The sequence below is a fragment of the Lolium rigidum genome, chromosome 6, assembly GCF_022539505.1.
Source record: "Lolium rigidum isolate FL_2022 chromosome 6, APGP_CSIRO_Lrig_0.1, whole genome shotgun sequence".
Taxonomy (NCBI): domain Eukaryota; kingdom Viridiplantae; phylum Streptophyta; class Magnoliopsida; order Poales; family Poaceae; genus Lolium; species Lolium rigidum.
In genome coordinates this window covers 68,893,547-68,910,857 of record NC_061513.1, presented here as the reverse complement: position 1 = coordinate 68,910,857, position 17,311 = coordinate 68,893,547, and the positions used below count along the sequence as shown (strand labels likewise).

The following is a 17,311-nucleotide window of genomic DNA, read 5'->3' as shown; positions in this document are numbered from 1 at the left end:
TCATCTATCAATCAATCTATCTATATCTAATAGTATGTCAGTATGTACTTGTTAACTGAAGTCTGAAATGGTTGGGTTATGTCGGCAGTGTTGGCCTTGACAATGGACCTCCAGTTTGACTTGGTGCTGGCGCCAAATTATGGTTTGCCAATGGTGTTGAGTACATTTGATATATGTTTTACTACCTGCCAACGCCGTGCTGGTCCTTGTTAGAGGACACGAACTCTGCAGAGCCCGGGTTGCATGCCTACGCACTTGAGATGTGATGTGGGCCGCACCAGGCTAGGATTTCCTTGTATTGCAATACTAGATCTCTACGTGTTGTACTCCAACCCCTGTACTGTATATAATATAGGCAGCAATATAGATTCAAGACATCGCGGTTCAGCAGCCTCAACAACACCTCCCTTCTCCAATAGCAACTTCACGGAGTGACATGACCAGCCGCTGGTGCCGACCGTCATCCGTGGTACTGGCACCTCCTCTGGAAGACGACAACCTACTCCACGAGATCCTACTTCGCCTGCCCCCACAGCTGTCCTACCTCCTGCGTGCCTCGCTTGTCTGCAAGCGTTGGCCGCGTCTCACAACCGACTCCCACTTTATCCAACGCTTCCATCTCCACCACCAGAGGCCTCCCAACCTAGGCGTCTTCTCGCAACCTGGCTGGAGCATTATCTTCACACCGACGTTGGACTCACCCTGCCGCATACCTCCCAAGTGCTTCTCCCTACGGCTCAACAATTGGCTGGGCTGGGATTTGGTGAGTGCCGCGACGGACGCATGCTCCTCCTCAATTGGCGGAAGCATCAAGTCATGGTGTGGGACCCCATTACCAACAATTGCAGCCTTGTGGACTTTCCACCAGAGATCTACGTAACCTACACCGTGGCGGTGCTATGCTCTGCCAACGACAAAGGTCACGCCCATGGTAGCTGTCACTCGTGCCCTTTTAAAGTGGTCCTGCTGGGCACCTATGTTGGCCATCTCCGCGTCGACATCACCATCTCCGCGAGCGCCTGCAACGAGCGTCGCCTGCTCCTCCAATTATGCCCACGTTCCAGATAAGTTTGTATGATTAGTTTTTTTGTGATTTGCTTCTGTGGTTTCCTTTTCGATCTGAATTCATACAATTACGTCCATGTTCCAAAAAAAAAAAAAATTTAATGAATGCTGAACGAATCTTCCGATTTGCTCCTATGTGAAATTACCTTTGCTTTTATCTGTTGGATCTTGCATGTATCAAGTTTCTTCAAAGATTATCGCTAGGATCTTTGTATGAATTTATTTATGTATGAATATTTCTGTGGTGGCTCTTCACCTCTATGATCTGGGACGGTAAGGGAATGAATGAAAATGAAAAAAATATTTGATACCTTCGTAAATACTCAGCTAATTGTGCATTTCCATAAAAAAATAATACTACAAGAGAAAATACCCGCAATGTTGTGAAGGAGAAACTACGTGCTGTACCTGAAACTATATGTGGTGAATGTGAACATGGATGACATGTGTGAACCTGGATGCTTATGACACTTGTAGATGTTGTTGTGCGGTCTATTCTCCATAGACGTATGAACTGTGTGCAGGAATATGGTGTGGGGAGATTTTGCCCAACTTTTGAGCCTTTTGAACTAAAATCTGAGGAGGAATTTTTTTTTCAGTTAACATATGTAAGTCGGTTCTGTGACCAAATGTACGGGTCTTATTTGGTCGTTTAGCCGTGAACAAATATGTCACATTATTCTTGCTTGTTTTTACAACAAAAAAAATTGGTCACATAGCGCACCAGGGGTAAATGCGTCTTTTCATGTCGCTGTCCGGCAGTGCTCGAAAAATGAACTAGAGTGTCATATTAGGTAACATATTCTGGCCAGATGTCAAATAGTGAAGAAAAAATTTCCAATGTCAAATAGGGAAGCAGATTTTTAGGTAGTGTCAAATAAGGAATTATCTGAAAACCCCAAATCATCTCTCCATTCCCCATTCCCAGATCCAATACTGACCGAGGGGTGAGGGCGACATGAGCCACCGCCGCCGTCGACGACTCTCGTTGTCATCGCCGGAATTGGCGAATCCACTGGATGATGATGACCTCCTCCACGAGATCATGTTGCGCCTCCCGCCGCAGCCGCCCTACCTCTTGCGTGCATCCATCGTCTCCAAGCGCTGGCGCCGCCTCGCCACCGACCGCAAGTTCCTCCACCGCTTCCGCATCCACCACCGGAAGCCTCCCATCCTCGGTGATTTCTCGTATCAACGCGGAAAATTCTTGTTCAGATCCTACCTCGATCCACCCTACCGCATCCCTCCCGAGCGCTTCTCCCTACAACCCAGCGGCAGCAAGCAATGGACTTGCCTCGACTGCCGCCATGGATTCCTACTCTTTGATGACATGATATCGAGTCAGGTAATTGTGTGGGACCCCATCACAGATGACCTCCACATCATTCCCTATCCGCTGCGGTTCCACGAATCTAGGATTGTGCTAATCCAGAGTGGGGCGGTGCTCTGTGCTGCTGCCGACCAGGGTCATGTTCATGGCGCCTGCCACTCGAGCCCTTTCAAAGTGGTCGTGCTGAGCAGCTACCCGCACAAAGATCAAGCCGCCAATGAAATTATCACGTTCGCAAGCGTTTACTCTTCAGACACTGTTGGCATATGGAGTGATCTCGTATCAACAACACTTCCGTGGAGCGCTATAATGTTTCCAATTCGCAGCACACTTGTCGGTAACACCCTTCACTGGCTGCTTGCGATGAATACCACTGGCATACTTGAGTTTGATTTGGATACACAGAGGCTCGCTGTGACCAAGAGGCCTCTTGGTGCTCCTCCTTGCGATGACAGTGTTGAGATCATCCAGTCGGAGGATGGCGGTGTTGGCTTCGCTGCATTGTCTGGCCCTCGCTACCGCCCATGTTTGCAAATATGGGACAGGAAGGTCGATCCTCATGGAGTTATCACATGGGTGTTGCGGAAGATTCTTGAACTGCAGAAGATTCTTGGATTGCAGTCTAGGATTGAGAATAACAAATTATCTATGCTGCACTATTCGGATGATGTTCATGCCATCTTTTTGCGGGTGCAGTCATCTGTCTACATGGTTCAGCTTGAATCTATGCAGTCTAAGGAACTTGTCAAAAGAATCCGTAGTTCCATCTATCTGCCTTTCACAAGTTTCTGGACCGAAGGTAACTGCTTGCTCATCTTAACATTGCACGACTCCTAATCCAATTGTTTTTCATAGGAATAACTAGTGTACTTCTGAAGTGTTAACTACAAACTTAACATTTTTTTATTAACTTATAGCCTTTTTTTTCGAGAAAACGCAAAAAACTTTTGCGTTTCATTTCATTGAAACAGATAGTTTTACAGTCCTCCTAGGAGGCGGGGTACAGATACGATAATGTGTCTCAGTGCACATCCCGGGTCGTCAGTAGCACTACCCTAATGCCTTTCGCACCGGCCCTAGCCCAAAGAGTAGCCTCTTCGAAGATCTCGTTCACCAGGTCATGCACCGAGGCCTGGGCTCTGTCAAAAACACACGAATTGCGATGTTTCCAGATCAGCTATGGCGTGAGCAGGGTGAAGGAGTCCAGTCCTTTGCGCATGGGCGTCGGGGTCAGCTGCCTGGCCTTGCGCCACCACTCATCAAGGGAGGCGGCGTTGTCGTCGGGCGGCTGGCAAGTCATGCGTAGACGAGCCAGCACCTCATGCCAGACCTATCGTGAGAAAGGATAGGCGAGGATGAGATGATGCATGGTCTCTGGCATCTGGTCGCAAAGGAGGCAGCGGGGATGGTGCTGTAGGCCTCGTCTGGCTAGGCGTTGGGCGGTCCAGCAGCGGTCCATGCCGGCGAGCCAACTGAAGAATTTGACCCTCGGCGGCGCCCACGTCTTCCAGGTAAGCTTCCAGGAACTGGAAGTGGTGGAGCCCTGGAACTGCGCCTGGTAGCAGGACTTGGCGGTGTAAGTGCCGCTGTCCGTCCACTTCCAGATCAGCCTATCGGGCTCCAGGCCTAGCGTCGTGCGCGATACGGCCGCCCAAAGCTCCAGGTATTGGCCAATCTCGTGCACGCCGAGAAGGCCGTGGATGTCCTGAGCCCACCCAGGCATTTCCATGCAGCCCTTGGGCGACGGGTGGTGGAGGCAAAGAACAGCGCTCGCTCCTCGGCCGTGAACTGTAGGTCCAGGTCGCTCCACGCCCGCCGATCGTCCGTGCGGGAGAGCCAGAGCCAGCGTAGTCGCAGCGCGAGGCCCATCCGCTCCATGTCTGGCACGCCCAGGCCGCCGTACGAGATGGGCCTGCACACGCGCTTCCAGTTGACATGGCAGTTGCCGCCCTTGGCCTCCCTCTTTCCCTCCCACAGGAATCCCCTCTTGATCTTGTCGATGAGCTTTAGGTTTTTTTTGGGAAGTCCAAGCACAAGTTGCTGGTGGATGGGGATGGCGCTGATCACCGCTTTGACCAGGGTCGTTCGTCTTTTATGTTTTTATGTTATCATTGAACTGTGGGTGCCTATGTTACTACCATGGTAATGTATTATTGTTCCTCTGCACACACACTTCATTTTTTGAAGGGGAAAAGGGATTAAATTAATTTATGACAGGATTACAATCATCAGCTAAGGCTTTGGCGATTTCTAGAGTTTTCTTCTGGATTTTTTTTTATGTTTTTATGACTGCAGTTTTCTTATGAACCCTACGAACTCTAGCTAGTTCATGGCTTACCATGTTAGCATCCCTACTGATCTTAGCTAGTCTAGTAACCTTTTCCCTAAACAACTCACAAATTACACTGATGCGGAAGCTGAACGCATAAATAGATGAATTTGGTGTGCTATCTTTTATTAGCTCAGTTGCCTCCGCGCAATCAGTTTCGATTTTGAAGTCTGATGGTGACCAATGCAGAGCAAGTTGCATTCCTTCCTTGATCGTCATCATTTCAGCTTCTGTCGCGTTTTGACACTGCTTCAGTTCTCGACAAGTTGCGTAGATAACCTGTCCTTCATGGTCACGTAGTACCATCCCTGTACCCCGCGGGGAGAGAAAGCGCAATCAACAATCAGTTTTGCAGTGCCCTCTCATGGCAGCATCCATTTCTTTGTGACTTTCTGTCATCCATCCTCCTGATCACACTGCCCGCTGAATCCTTCATTCACGGAGATGATCATTTTCCCTTTTACCACATCGAAGTCTGGTCTTTGCTTGATCATCAGCACGGAGTTAAGGTAACTGACAAGGAACTGTCGAGATCCCTCCACAGGTGGGCATGGTTTATTATGGGTGAGTTCATTGTCCCATACTCTCCAGATTGTCATCAGTGTCATGGCCTGCTGGGTTTCAGACAAGGAGCGCAGTAAGTGAAGCAACCAATCGTCTCACGTATGGACTATCAGGCTATCTGACGGGAGTTCCCAGACCTCTATTAGCGCACGTTCATGCAGACACCGGCCAAAGACATGGAACGTGTCACTCCCACATATTTGGCAAATTGCTGCTGTATCCATACCTCTCCTGCTCATGTTCACCTGAGTTGCAATAGGATTGCGGCACACCTTCCAAGCTAGAACCTTCATCTTTGGTGGGATAGGACATTGCCATATAATTTTCCAGCTTGGTCTAGCCCCACTTGGTCGCGCACTAGTTGCTCCTCGATCTTAAGTACACCTCTTTTTAGCACAAACCACATACGGGGTGAAAAATTGCCAACAAATACAACATTTAGGGGAGTGAAATACAGTTCTATTCGGTAATTGTCTCTGTGAAAAAATTATCACTGCTGATCTTGCTATTAAAAGTAAATCTATAACAGCTATCATACCTTAAAAAATATGTAGTGCTATTCTATTTCTATATTTTATTGAGTTTTCCTAGAAGTGTTTGGATGGGAGAGGTTTGAAATAGTTGTAGACAGAAAGTAGATAGCCGATTGCGTGCCTTCGATTGTGTAGTAGCCAAAAAAAATTCTCATTTTCAGTTAGTGCAGTGTGGTTACTATTTTTGTTTTCAGATGCTATGATTATTGTGGTCTTAGAAGGTGGTGTGCATGTTCGCCGGTTGCTGAAAAGAGCATTAGTAACCACACTGCACACGGCGTCAGGAGATGGAATAACATTTCTGTTGTTAGCCATTTTTGTGAAGTTTTTGTTGTTAGATTGGCGCTGCTATTTTATTCTTACGAGTTCTGATTGTGGTATCCTCTATGTGTGTCCAACTGTAGGGTGTAGGGTTATATCGGACTATTTATAAGATAAACCAGTAATATAGATGTCACATCCTAGAACTAGGATTTATGTATCAATGTACACCAACTTTATTATTTTTCGTATGAACATGAATTTTTTGGTTGCTGATGCCTTGTATATAAAATCATTATGCCTATAAACACTAGGATTTTACGTATCAATGTACACCAGCAATATTATTTTTCGTGAGTTTTGTGGTTGCTGATGCCTATGGATATAAAATCATAATGCCTATAGATACAAGAAAAGTCCACTGCTGTCCTCTTCTTGTACATGTGCATACTCCAATGGTACTGATTTTATAGCATGAGCAAACACACTGAAGGTGTGTCAAATTGGCAACTTGATTTGCACATTGAAGCTTAAAACTAGTTTCATGTTTTCATCTAAGTAATCTGACGGTGCATGACTATTTTGTTTTTCAGGCAAGCAGGTTGCTAGTGCGTTCCCCCGATAAAAAGAAAAGGAAAAGGTTGGTAGTGTGTTCATACTGATCTTCCTGTTTTATCACTTTCTTATACTATTTTTACCTGGCAGTGTTCACATGTTCTGGCTAAATTTATTGAGCCACATGTTCCTTTAGTGTGAAGTTAATACTGCTGAGTTAAGTAATGTAAGATGGGTTTGTGCATAGGTGTCTTTAGCAGTCTGAAGAAAGCAGCTTATTACTGGATGATGTGCAGCCTGGGATGCGACTGAAGTCTGATTATGTCTATGTCTATGGCTACATCTACTTCAGCTGTCTTGCGGAAATCTTCGAATATGTTAAACTGTGGTGTAGTACTTCATCGATGGAGCATTATGTACTTGTCAACTGAAGCCTGTCTAATGGAGCATTATGTACTTGTCAACTGAAGTCTGAAATATTTGGGTTAATTAGGCTGTGTTGGCCTTTGACAATCGATTGTAATCCATCACCAGTTTGACTTGGTGCTGACGCCAAATTATGGGTGCCAATTGCCTGGTGTTGAGTTGAGTACCTCTGATATGTTTTACTACTTGGTAATGCTGTGCTGGCCCTCGTTCTGGGCGTTGCTAGCTAGCGGTTGACCGTGGCAACAGGTGTATTTCTGACAGATCCGATTTGTTCGTGTAGCGGTCGGTATGGAGGGGAGAACAAGAAGAGGAGGGGCAGCTACTTGTCTCAGACTGCGAAAGGGGTCACCTCTCGTTGCATACAGGGCACAAGAAATTTCCGATGTTGCCTCGATTTTCCATTTACAGTGTCATGGTTGATGCTTTCCTCGTGTCATTCCTGATGCAGCAAGCTGGAGGCCAGTCTTCCTTTTTTTTTTTATGTTCGAAGGAGGCAAAAGCTTTGTCTGCTAGATTGACATAGCATGCTCGTAATCCCTGTCGAGATTCCACCTGGATCTCGTGATTCGTCTTAGTTCTAGCAAATTCACGTGCCCATTAATCACCTCCAGGTCTTGGGCGCTGTCCAGCTTGATCAGTGAACATTTTTGCTAACTCGTCGAGTGTTTGATCAGTATAACAAACGAAAGCCTCTGCTTCTTTCGCTATCGGCTTTGACCCTGTTGCTCGAGCGACAGAGGGAACACCAGTGGCATGGATGGCCAGCGTCTCGCCGTCTTCCTTCGAGCCTTCAGGCAACTAGGCGCGGCAGCAACGGCTTTGTCTCACTGGGTTTTTTTTTTTTTTTGAAACAAGGCAAGACTTGCCATTTTCATTGATAAATAAGAAGACGGCCGATTATTAGTGGAAAATCGGGCAAAAATTGGTAAAAATGCACCAATATTATCATAGAACACGATTATATTGGACACAACCCCTGACCGACCTAGCGAAATGCCAACAATCGGCCACACACGCCAACGAGAGACAGCTCCGACTTGGCCATCGAGTATCACAAGTGAACTATGTTGGGCTTGCGCCGACCGAATCGTCCTCCACACCACCGGTTGCTGGTCATCGTTGTCTCAGGGGCACACCCCACCGCAGCTCCAACTCCACATCAACACAGCGAAGCACGAGAAGATCCATCGAACACGCCGGTAACCGACTATCGAAGCCCAAACCGTGACCCAAGCTTTGCTTGACGCATCATCGTTGCCAAACTACACGTAGCACCCCAAGCGAGGCGTCTCAGCGGCCATCCATCCTCTAGCCCCCAAGATGAAGCCAACTCCGAAACAATGCCATCAACAAGGAGAAAGATGCAGAAGCGCCTCCATCGTTCGATCCCAAGGAAGTCAAAACTCCGAGGTGACGAGAGGAGCTGTGAACAACGCTTCCAAGAAAGTCAACTACACCCACAAGTGTCGCCGTTGCTAGTCTGGACCAAAGCCCGGACAAGGATTTCTCCCAGGGTCCTTCACCTCGAACTACTCGAGTTGCCAGGCGACAAACTGCAACCAAACTTCCTTATCCAATACCGCCACAACACCACCTCCCTGCCACTGCCAAGCCCCAACGGATCCAATATGGATTGATCTGGGCTAGCAGCACAACCACCCAAGCCACCACCTCTCCAGCAGACAATGCCACTGCTGCCACCGCACCGCCGACCCGACGCATGGATTGAAGCTTGGAGCTCCACATCCGCCACAAAGGAGGCTCCCTGGGCCAACCGGCAGCAACGCCACCCCCGTGGCTGAAGATATCGCCACCATCCACGGAAACGCATCAAAGCACGTCACCGCGGCCACCACCCGAGCCTCCGCCACCGAAGCATAGTTGACTTCGTAATCGCTGACATGACGATACTTGTGATGGATGAGGTAATATCAACATGTTGCCATACATGATACATGTGAGATTAAGAACAACATGTGACCAACCAAACAAAATAAGACATGTGTACCACTCTACACAATCCATACCACCAAACAAAGTGGCTTTTTTTTTTACCTGTGGCCATATAAAACCCCGGAAACCAAATCAGACCCATACCACGTTCACGCTTCCTCGTCCAATTCTTGCACGTTGTCACATTAAAAAATAAAAGGAGAGCCAAATGAGCCACGTGACACTATCACAATACCTAAAAAACTGCTTCCCCACGCACTACTAGGAATTAGCTTATAGCCGTATTTCTTACCGCCGGCGAGTACGATTTAAAGATGCCGGCGGTAAGGCCTTTCAGGGCCGCCTCACCTTACCGCCGGCGAGCTTGCACCAAAAGCGCCGGGGCTACCTGCATTATCGCTGGCGAATCGGAGACGTAGGTGCCGGCGATGTGTTGGGCCGTGAGGCGCCCGTTGAGCCGCGCATTACCGCTTGCGAATGCAGCCATAGACGCCGGGGGTAATGGACCTTAACACTGGCCAACAAAGACTTAAGGCGCCGGGGGTATTTCGCCCCCAAATTCTATTCCGTGCAGGACCTTCTCAAGCGCACGTCTCTCTCCTCTCCTCCACTCATTCATTATCCCAACCTCTCCTCTCCTCCACTCATTCATTATCCCAACCGCACCTTCTCATCCACAGAACTCGAACCAGAGTGAGCGGAACGAGATCGTGCAGAGTCCCCGGGCAAGCTGCAGGCCGTGGTGGTGGACCGCGTCGGCGTGTCCCCGTCCCAGATCTCGGCGTCGCTGGGCCGGCCGCGCCGCCCGCGCTGCGCCGCTCGACGACCCCGCCGACCTCTGCCGTCGTCGCGCGCGAGGGGCCCGGCTGCTACGCGTGCTCGCCGCGCTCCGCCACTCCTGCTGCGACCGCAAGGCCAGCGCCGGGATCCTCCTCTCGCCCTTCCAGCAGCAGCCGCCGCTGCCCAAGAAGACCCCTCCTCGCCCCCCTTCCCCGGCGCCGTCCCCGCCGCCGCCCGCGTCCCAGATGCAGCTCGCGTCCCGGCCGCTGCGAGATGCAGCTCGCGTCCTGGCCGCGCATGCTGCAGATGGCCTGGACCACGGCGACCTCGACGCCGGCGCGACCTGCTGCTTCGCCTCCGACCACGACGGGTTGCTGCTCGCCGAGCGGCCGCGCTCCGGCAATTGTACTTTTTTTTCTTTAAATCGTAAATAACATACCGCTGGCGAATTGGTTGTAATCGCCGGGGGTATAGTCATGTAACCGCCGGCGAACACAGAGACGTCGGGGATAAGCTCTTACCACCGGCAAGATGGTCGCCGGCGAATATGAAGACGCCGGCGGTAAGCCTTTCCAGTGCGCCGGTGGTAAGTCTTTTCTTAGTAGTGACGAGGCCACGATTTTTTTAGAACTTCCCCTAATATTGCATCGCCGTCCACCCCGTTACCTCTGCCGTCATTTTTTTCTCTCATAGACAAAAATACCCCTCCCTTAGCCATTATTCAATTTTTTTTTTTTTTTTTTTTTGCGAATAGCCATTATGCAACGCTGGGGAAAAAAATCTAACCCTGTCGACTGTCGTCCCTGTCCCCGACTCAGCCGATAAGGAGCTCTAGCGGCGGCGGCGGGGCCGGCGCATAGAAGCAGCGGCGAGAGGCTGAGAGCTATGGGAGACTAGGGGGTGGCTGTGGAGGGCGGCCAGGTTAGGGTCAAGGATATGGATGGCGAGCCCGGCATGGCGGCGGAGGGCTGGCAAGACGCGGCGGCGGCGTCGTGGTGGTCGGCGACGAGGGGCTCGGCTGGTGCACCCTCGAGCCAGCGCCGTCGCGGAAGCCTTGGGTGGAGCACCTGCTCCTACAGAACTGCGTCGACATCACCATCTCCGCGAGCGCGATTGCCTGCAACGAGCGTCGCCTGCTCCTCCAATTACGTCCACGTTTCAGATAAGTTTGTATAATTATTTTTTGTAATTTACTTAATGACGTCCATGTTCCAATTTTTTTTGTATGAATACTAAACGAATCTTCCGATTTGCTCCTATAGGAAATGAATTTGTCTACTTGATGTAAGGGAATGAAAATGGAAAGAATATTTGATACCTTCGTAAATACAGCTAATTGTGCTTTTCCGTAAAAATGCAGTACAAGAGAAAATATTCGCAATGTGCTGAAGGAGAAACTATGTGCTGTACATGAACCTGTATGTGGTGAATGTGAACACGGATGTGACATGTGTGAACCTGGATGTTTATGGTACTTGTAGATGTTTTGCGATCTATTCTCCATGTAGGTATGAACTGTGTGCGGGGATATGGTGTCAACTTACAGGGGAGATTTTGCCCAACTTTTGAGCATTTTGATTTAAAATCTGATGACGAAGTTTTTCAATTGAAGTCCATGAACAAATATGTCACAGTATTTTTGCTTGTCTTTAAAAAATTGGCCACATAGTGCACCAGGGTCAAAAGTGTCTTTTCATGTTGTTGTTTAACACTGTTAGTGCTCAAAATGAACTAGTGCTATATTAGGCAACAAATTCCGACCAAGTGTCAAATAGGGTTTGGTAGGGTTGAATAAGGATTTCTCTCTCCAGTCCCCCAATCCAATAGCGACCGAGGGGTGAGGGCGACATGAGCCGCCGCCGCCGCCCACCCTTGCCGTTGTCGCCGGAAGTGGTGCATCCGCCGGATGTCGACGATCTCCTCCATGAGATCATGCTCGCGCCTCCCACCGCAGCCGCCCTACCTCCTGCGTGCGTCCACCGTCTCCAAGCGCTGGCGAAGCCTTGCCACCGACCCCAAGTTCCTCCGCCGCTTCCCCATCCACCACCAAAAGCCGCCCCTTCTAGGCGTCTTCTCATGTACTAGGGGCGGCATGTCGTTCAGTTCCACACTCGGACCCGCCCTACCGCATCCCTCCTGAGCGCTTCTCCATGCGCCCACGTATCGGATCCAGCCGGATGTGCCTCGACGTCCGCCACGGACGCGTGCTCATCAACGACGACATGCGGAGTCGGGTAATTGTGTGGGACCCCATCACTCGGTGACCGCCGCGTTGTGGCCTTTCCGCCGCAGTTCAGCCACATGGGGATACACAGTGGGCGGTGCTCTGCGCCGCCGGCGACCGGGGGCACGTGCATGGCGCCTGCCACTCAAGCCCTTTTAAAGTGGTTGCGATCATCAGCAACGAGCACGACGATGATCTTTCGGATGAAGATGATGATTATGAACCAGAAGTATTGGCTAGTGTTTACTCCTCCGAGACTGACATGTGGAGCGATCTCATCTCAACAGGTTTTCTGGGCAGGGGTATTGACATCTCTCTTCGCAGCACACTTGTTGGTAACACCCTTTACTGGCTGCTGGAAAGCACTTTCATGCTTACGTTTGATTTGGAGGCACAGAGAGCAGCTGTGACCGGGAGGTTTGCTGGTGCTCCTCGCGGTGGCAATCTTCAGATCATCCAGGCAGAGGATGGCACTGTTGGCTTTGCTGCTTTGTGCGACTTCCATTACCGCCGCTGCTTGGAAATCTGGGACAGGAAGATTGATTCTTATGGATTTCCCACGGGCGTGTTGCGGCAGACTGTTGAACTGCAGAAGATTCTTGGATTGGAGTCTAGGATTGATGGCAAATCATATATACTGCACTATATGGAGGATGTTCAGGCAATCTTATTGCAGGTGCAGTCATCTGTCTACATGATTCAGCTTGAATCATTGCAGCCTAAGAAACTTTTCGAAAGCACAGATAATTGCATCTATCGTCCTTTCACAAGTTTCTATGCCGAAGGTAACTACTTTCTCGTCTGCTCGTCATAACATTGCAGGACTCCTTAATCCAATTATTTTTCATAGGAATAACCAGTGTACTTCTGAACTGTGAACTATCAACTGAACTTTTTTATTTTATGAACTTATAGCCTTGTTGTCTTTTATGTCTGTATGTTATCATTGAACTGCGGGTGTCTATGTTACTACCGTTGTAGTGTATTATTGTTCACCTGCACACAATTAAATACCCAGCATAAGCCACATACAAGGTGGAAATTGGCAACAATCAAAGTACAAAGTATACTTGAGTTGGAGACTATGACAAACGAGCAATTTAGTTGGGCAGATTTGGGGAGTAATACAGTTCTATTTGGACGCTCGGTACTTGTTTGAGTTTTTTTTTATCACTGCTGATCTTGGTATTAACCGTAAATCTATAATATCTATCGTACCTTATAAAATAAGTAGTGTAAGTACTATTCTATTTCTATCTGTTTGTTGAGGAGTTGTCATGCAAGTGCTTGAGTGTGGGAGGGCTTGAAATAAATATATGTGATAGAACATTTATTCAGTCCAGCATGGTGTGACTGATTTTTCCACATGTTATGATTGCTGTGGTCTTGGAAGGTGGTCTGCGTATTCGTCAGTTACTGAAAGGATCATTTGTATGCGTCAGGAAGTAGCAAGCTTACAGGAGATGGAATGCCATTTCTGTTGTTAGCCATTTTTATGAAATTTCTGTTGTTAGCTGGGCTCTGCTGTTTCTCTAGTTGTGTCTAATATAGTAGGGTTATATCAGACTATGTATGAGATAAACAGTAATATAATATAAGATCATTGATTTGTATACTAGCTGATGCCACATCGTAGAACTAGGATTTACATATCAATACGCACCAGGTATATATTTTTTATGAACATGATTTTTGTGGTTGCTGCTGCCTATCGATGTCCTCTTCTTGTACATGTACATCAATTGTGCTGATCGGATACCATGAGCTTCCTTAGATTTGAAGTAGACAACAGAAGCACTAAAAACTTATGTTTAAGCACCTGGTGTGTCACATCGGCAACTTGACTGCAGGTTGAATATAATTGGCAACTGGGTAGAAGCATCTGGTGTATCTACGGAACTACCACTATAATTACAGTTGATCATCTTTGTACAACTACTACATTACATTTTATTTTCAGCATGAGCCACATAAGAAGTGAAAATTGACAACAAACAATCTATGAAGTAGACTTAACTGGAGTATCTTGTATGTCAAATGGGAACTTTATTGGCACATTTGAATGCTGAAATATAGTTGTGTTTCTCTTGTTAATAATTGTTTTTGTAAGATAGTGTTTATCATTGTTGATCTTGCTATTAATCACACTGGTATACATGTTTCACTATTTCATCTTTTGTTGAAAAGTTTTTCTTGCATGTGACTGCATGCCTTAAACTGTACACTTGCCGCTTTTTCGCATTTTCAGTTGTTCAGTCCAATGTGGTTCTGAATTTTCATGTGTTATGTATGTTGTGGTCTGGATAAGTGTTCCACATATATGTCAGGTCCTGAGTCAAGAATCATCGCGCGAGAGATAGAATTATATTTGTGTTAGCTTTTTTACAATATTTTTGTTGTTAGTAGGATGCCCCGATATATATGCCTTATTTTCCTTGATGTGCTGATTTCTGTAGGGTCATATTGGACTATTTAAGAGATTAACTAGTAATACTATAATATGAGAACAACTGGGTTTTTTTCACGTGTCATGATTGTTGTAGTCTTAGCAGATGGTATGTGTATTCGTCAGTTGTTGAAAGGGGCATTAGTATGCATCAGGAAACAGTAGCCTACAGGAAATAGAAGCCATTTTTATAAAGCTTTTGTTGTTAGCTGAGAGTTCTAATTGTGGTATCCTCTACTTGTGTCCCATACTGGTTATATCGGACTATTTACAATATAAACCAGTAATATAATATGAGACCATTGATCTGTGTACTAGGTGATGTCACGTCGTAGAACTAGGATTTACATATCAATACACACCAGCAATATTATTTTTCGTATGAACCTGAATTTTGCTGTTGCTTATGCCTATAGATACGAGAGAAGTTTATTGCTGTCTTCATCCTGTACATGTGCATAATCCAGTGAAGTGGTTTTATCGCTAGAGCTGCCTCAAATTTGAAGTAGACAAGAAACACACTAAATGGGTGTCAAATTGGCAGCTTGATTTGCACATTGAAGCTTAAAACTAGTTGCATGTTCTCATCTAAAAAATCTGCTGGTACAGGATTATTTTGTATTTCAGGTTGCTAGTTTGTTCATGCTGATCTTCCTCTTTTATCGCTTTCTAATACTCCCTCCGTCTCATGAAACTTGTCTAGAATTTGTCTAAATCTGTATGTATCTACACACATACTAGATAGTGTCTAGATATATCCAAATTTTGACAAATCTAAGACGACTTTCGTGGGATGGAGGGAGTAGTATTTTACCTATTAGTGTTCAAATGTTCTGGCTAAAAATAATGAGCCACACTGCTGAATTAACTAATGTAACATGTGTTTGTGCAGAGGTGCCATTAGCAGTTTGAAGCAGGAGCAGCTATTCTCTGGATGATGTGCGCAGCCTGGGATGCGACTGAAGTCTGATTATGTCAATGTGTATGGCTACATGTACTGCAGCTGTCCTGCGGAAATCAACTAATATGTTGACTGGCGTAGTGCTTCATCTATCAATCTATCTATCTGTATCTAATAGTATGTCAGTATGTACTTGTTAACTGAAGTCTGAAATGGTTGGGTTATGTCGGCAGTGTTGGCCTTGACAATGGACCTCCAGTTTGACTTGGTGCTGGCGCCAAATTATGGTTTGCCAATGGTGTTGAGTACATTTGATATATGTTTTACTACCTGCCAACGCCGTGCTGATCCTAGGATTTCCTTGTATTGCAATACTAGATCTCTACGTGTTGTACTCCAACCCCTGACTTACTATAATATACGCAGCAATATAGATTCAAGGCATCGCGGTTCAGCAGCCTCGACAATACCTCCCTTCTCCAATAGCAACTTCATGGAGTGACATGACCAGCCACCGGTGCCGACCGTCATCCGTGGTACTGTCACCTCCTCTGGAAGACGACGACCTACTCCACGAGATCCTACTTCGCCTGCCCCCACAGCAGTCCTACCTCATGCGTGCCTCGCTTGTCTGCAAGCGTTGGCGGCGTCTCACGGCCGACTCCCACTTTCTCCAACGCTTCCATCTCCACCACCAGAGGCCTCCCCACCTAGGCGTCTTCTCGCAACCTGGCTGGAGCATTATCTTCACACCGACGCTGGACTCACCCTGCCGCATACCTCCCAAGTGCTTCTCCCTACGGCTCAACAATTGGCTGGGCTGGGATTTGGCCGAGTGTCGCCATGGACGTGTGCTCCTCCTCAACTGGCGGAAGCATCAAGTCATGGTGTGGGACCCCATCACCAACAATTGCAGCCTTGTGGACTTTCCACCAGAGATCTACATAATCTACACCGTGGCGGTGCTGTCTGCCAACGACAAGGGTCACGTCCATGGTAGCTGTCAGTTGTGGCCTTTTAAAGTGGTCCTGCTGCGCACCTATGTCGGCGATGGTGATCAAACCGTCACGGGTGTTTACTCCTCCAACACCGGCTTATGGGGTGATCTCACCTCAACAGTTCTTCCAGATAAGTACAGGGGTATTTGTATGGATATTTCCAGTTCAAGCACACTTGTTGGTAGCGCCCTTTACTGGTTGAGTAGCAGTGCTATAGTTGCGTTTGATACGGATAAACAAAGGCTAGCTGTGATCGTGAATCCTTTTAGGGCTAAACGTGTTGACACTGTTCAGATCATCCAAGCGGAGGATGACGGTCTTGGCTTAGCTGCTTTCCATGGTGCTGACTACAACCAACGCTGCCTCGAAATATGGGAGAGGAATCCTAATCCTTATGGCGTTGCTACATGGATGTTGAGCAAGTCCGTTATACCGCAGAAGATATTTGGGAATTACACGGCGATGCCACATGTAGTGCAATATGTGGAGAGTGTTCTTGCAATATTTGTACGGGTGTAATCTTATATTTTCATGGTTCAACTTGAGTCGATGCAGTCTAAGGAACTTTTTAGAAGCAAAAATAATTATATGGGCACCTATCATCCATTCACAAGTTTCTATACGAAGGTAACCGTACTTACGAAATTGATTCCAGTTATTTTCTATACATGGTTTGCTAGAATTACTTTACTGTACTTCTGAAGTGTCACTATCAACTTGAATTTCCCCATAAACTTATAACTTAAAGCCACATTGTTTTCTATGTAATCAAGTTGAACGGCCCTCTAAGGAACTACCATGGTAGTTTACTATGGTTCTCTTTACACTGTACATAGGTTTTTTTTTAGCATGAGCCACACCACAGGTGGAAATCGACAACAAACTAGAATGGACTTGAACCGGAGCATTTTATATGTCAAATGGAAACTTCATTGACACATCT

General features: G+C 47.2%; 2 protein-coding genes across 2 annotated transcripts; both read left to right on the top strand.

The window, feature by feature from the left end:
• Nucleotides 1-1,169: 1,169 nt before the first annotated feature.
• LOC124659719 lies at nucleotides 1,170-7,103 on the top strand. The gene is made up of 3 exons (XM_047197541.1): nucleotides 1,170-3,194; nucleotides 6,676-6,722; nucleotides 6,885-7,103. Exons 1-2 carry the CDS (start codon nucleotides 2,024-2,026, stop codon nucleotides 6,705-6,707), a joined length of 1,203 nt encoding a protein of 400 aa, XP_047053497.1. The 5' UTR covers nucleotides 1,170-2,023; the 3' UTR covers nucleotides 6,708-6,722; nucleotides 6,885-7,103.
• Nucleotides 7,104-8,967: 1,864 nt separating this feature from the next.
• LOC124662754 lies at nucleotides 8,968-15,707 on the top strand. The gene is made up of 5 exons (XM_047200556.1): nucleotides 8,968-8,991; nucleotides 9,700-10,204; nucleotides 11,903-12,033; nucleotides 12,115-12,808; nucleotides 15,362-15,707. Exons 1-5 carry the CDS (start codon nucleotides 8,968-8,970, stop codon nucleotides 15,379-15,381), a joined length of 1,374 nt encoding a protein of 457 aa, XP_047056512.1. The 3' UTR covers nucleotides 15,382-15,707.
• The last annotated feature ends 1,604 nt before the right edge of the window (nucleotides 15,708-17,311 follow it).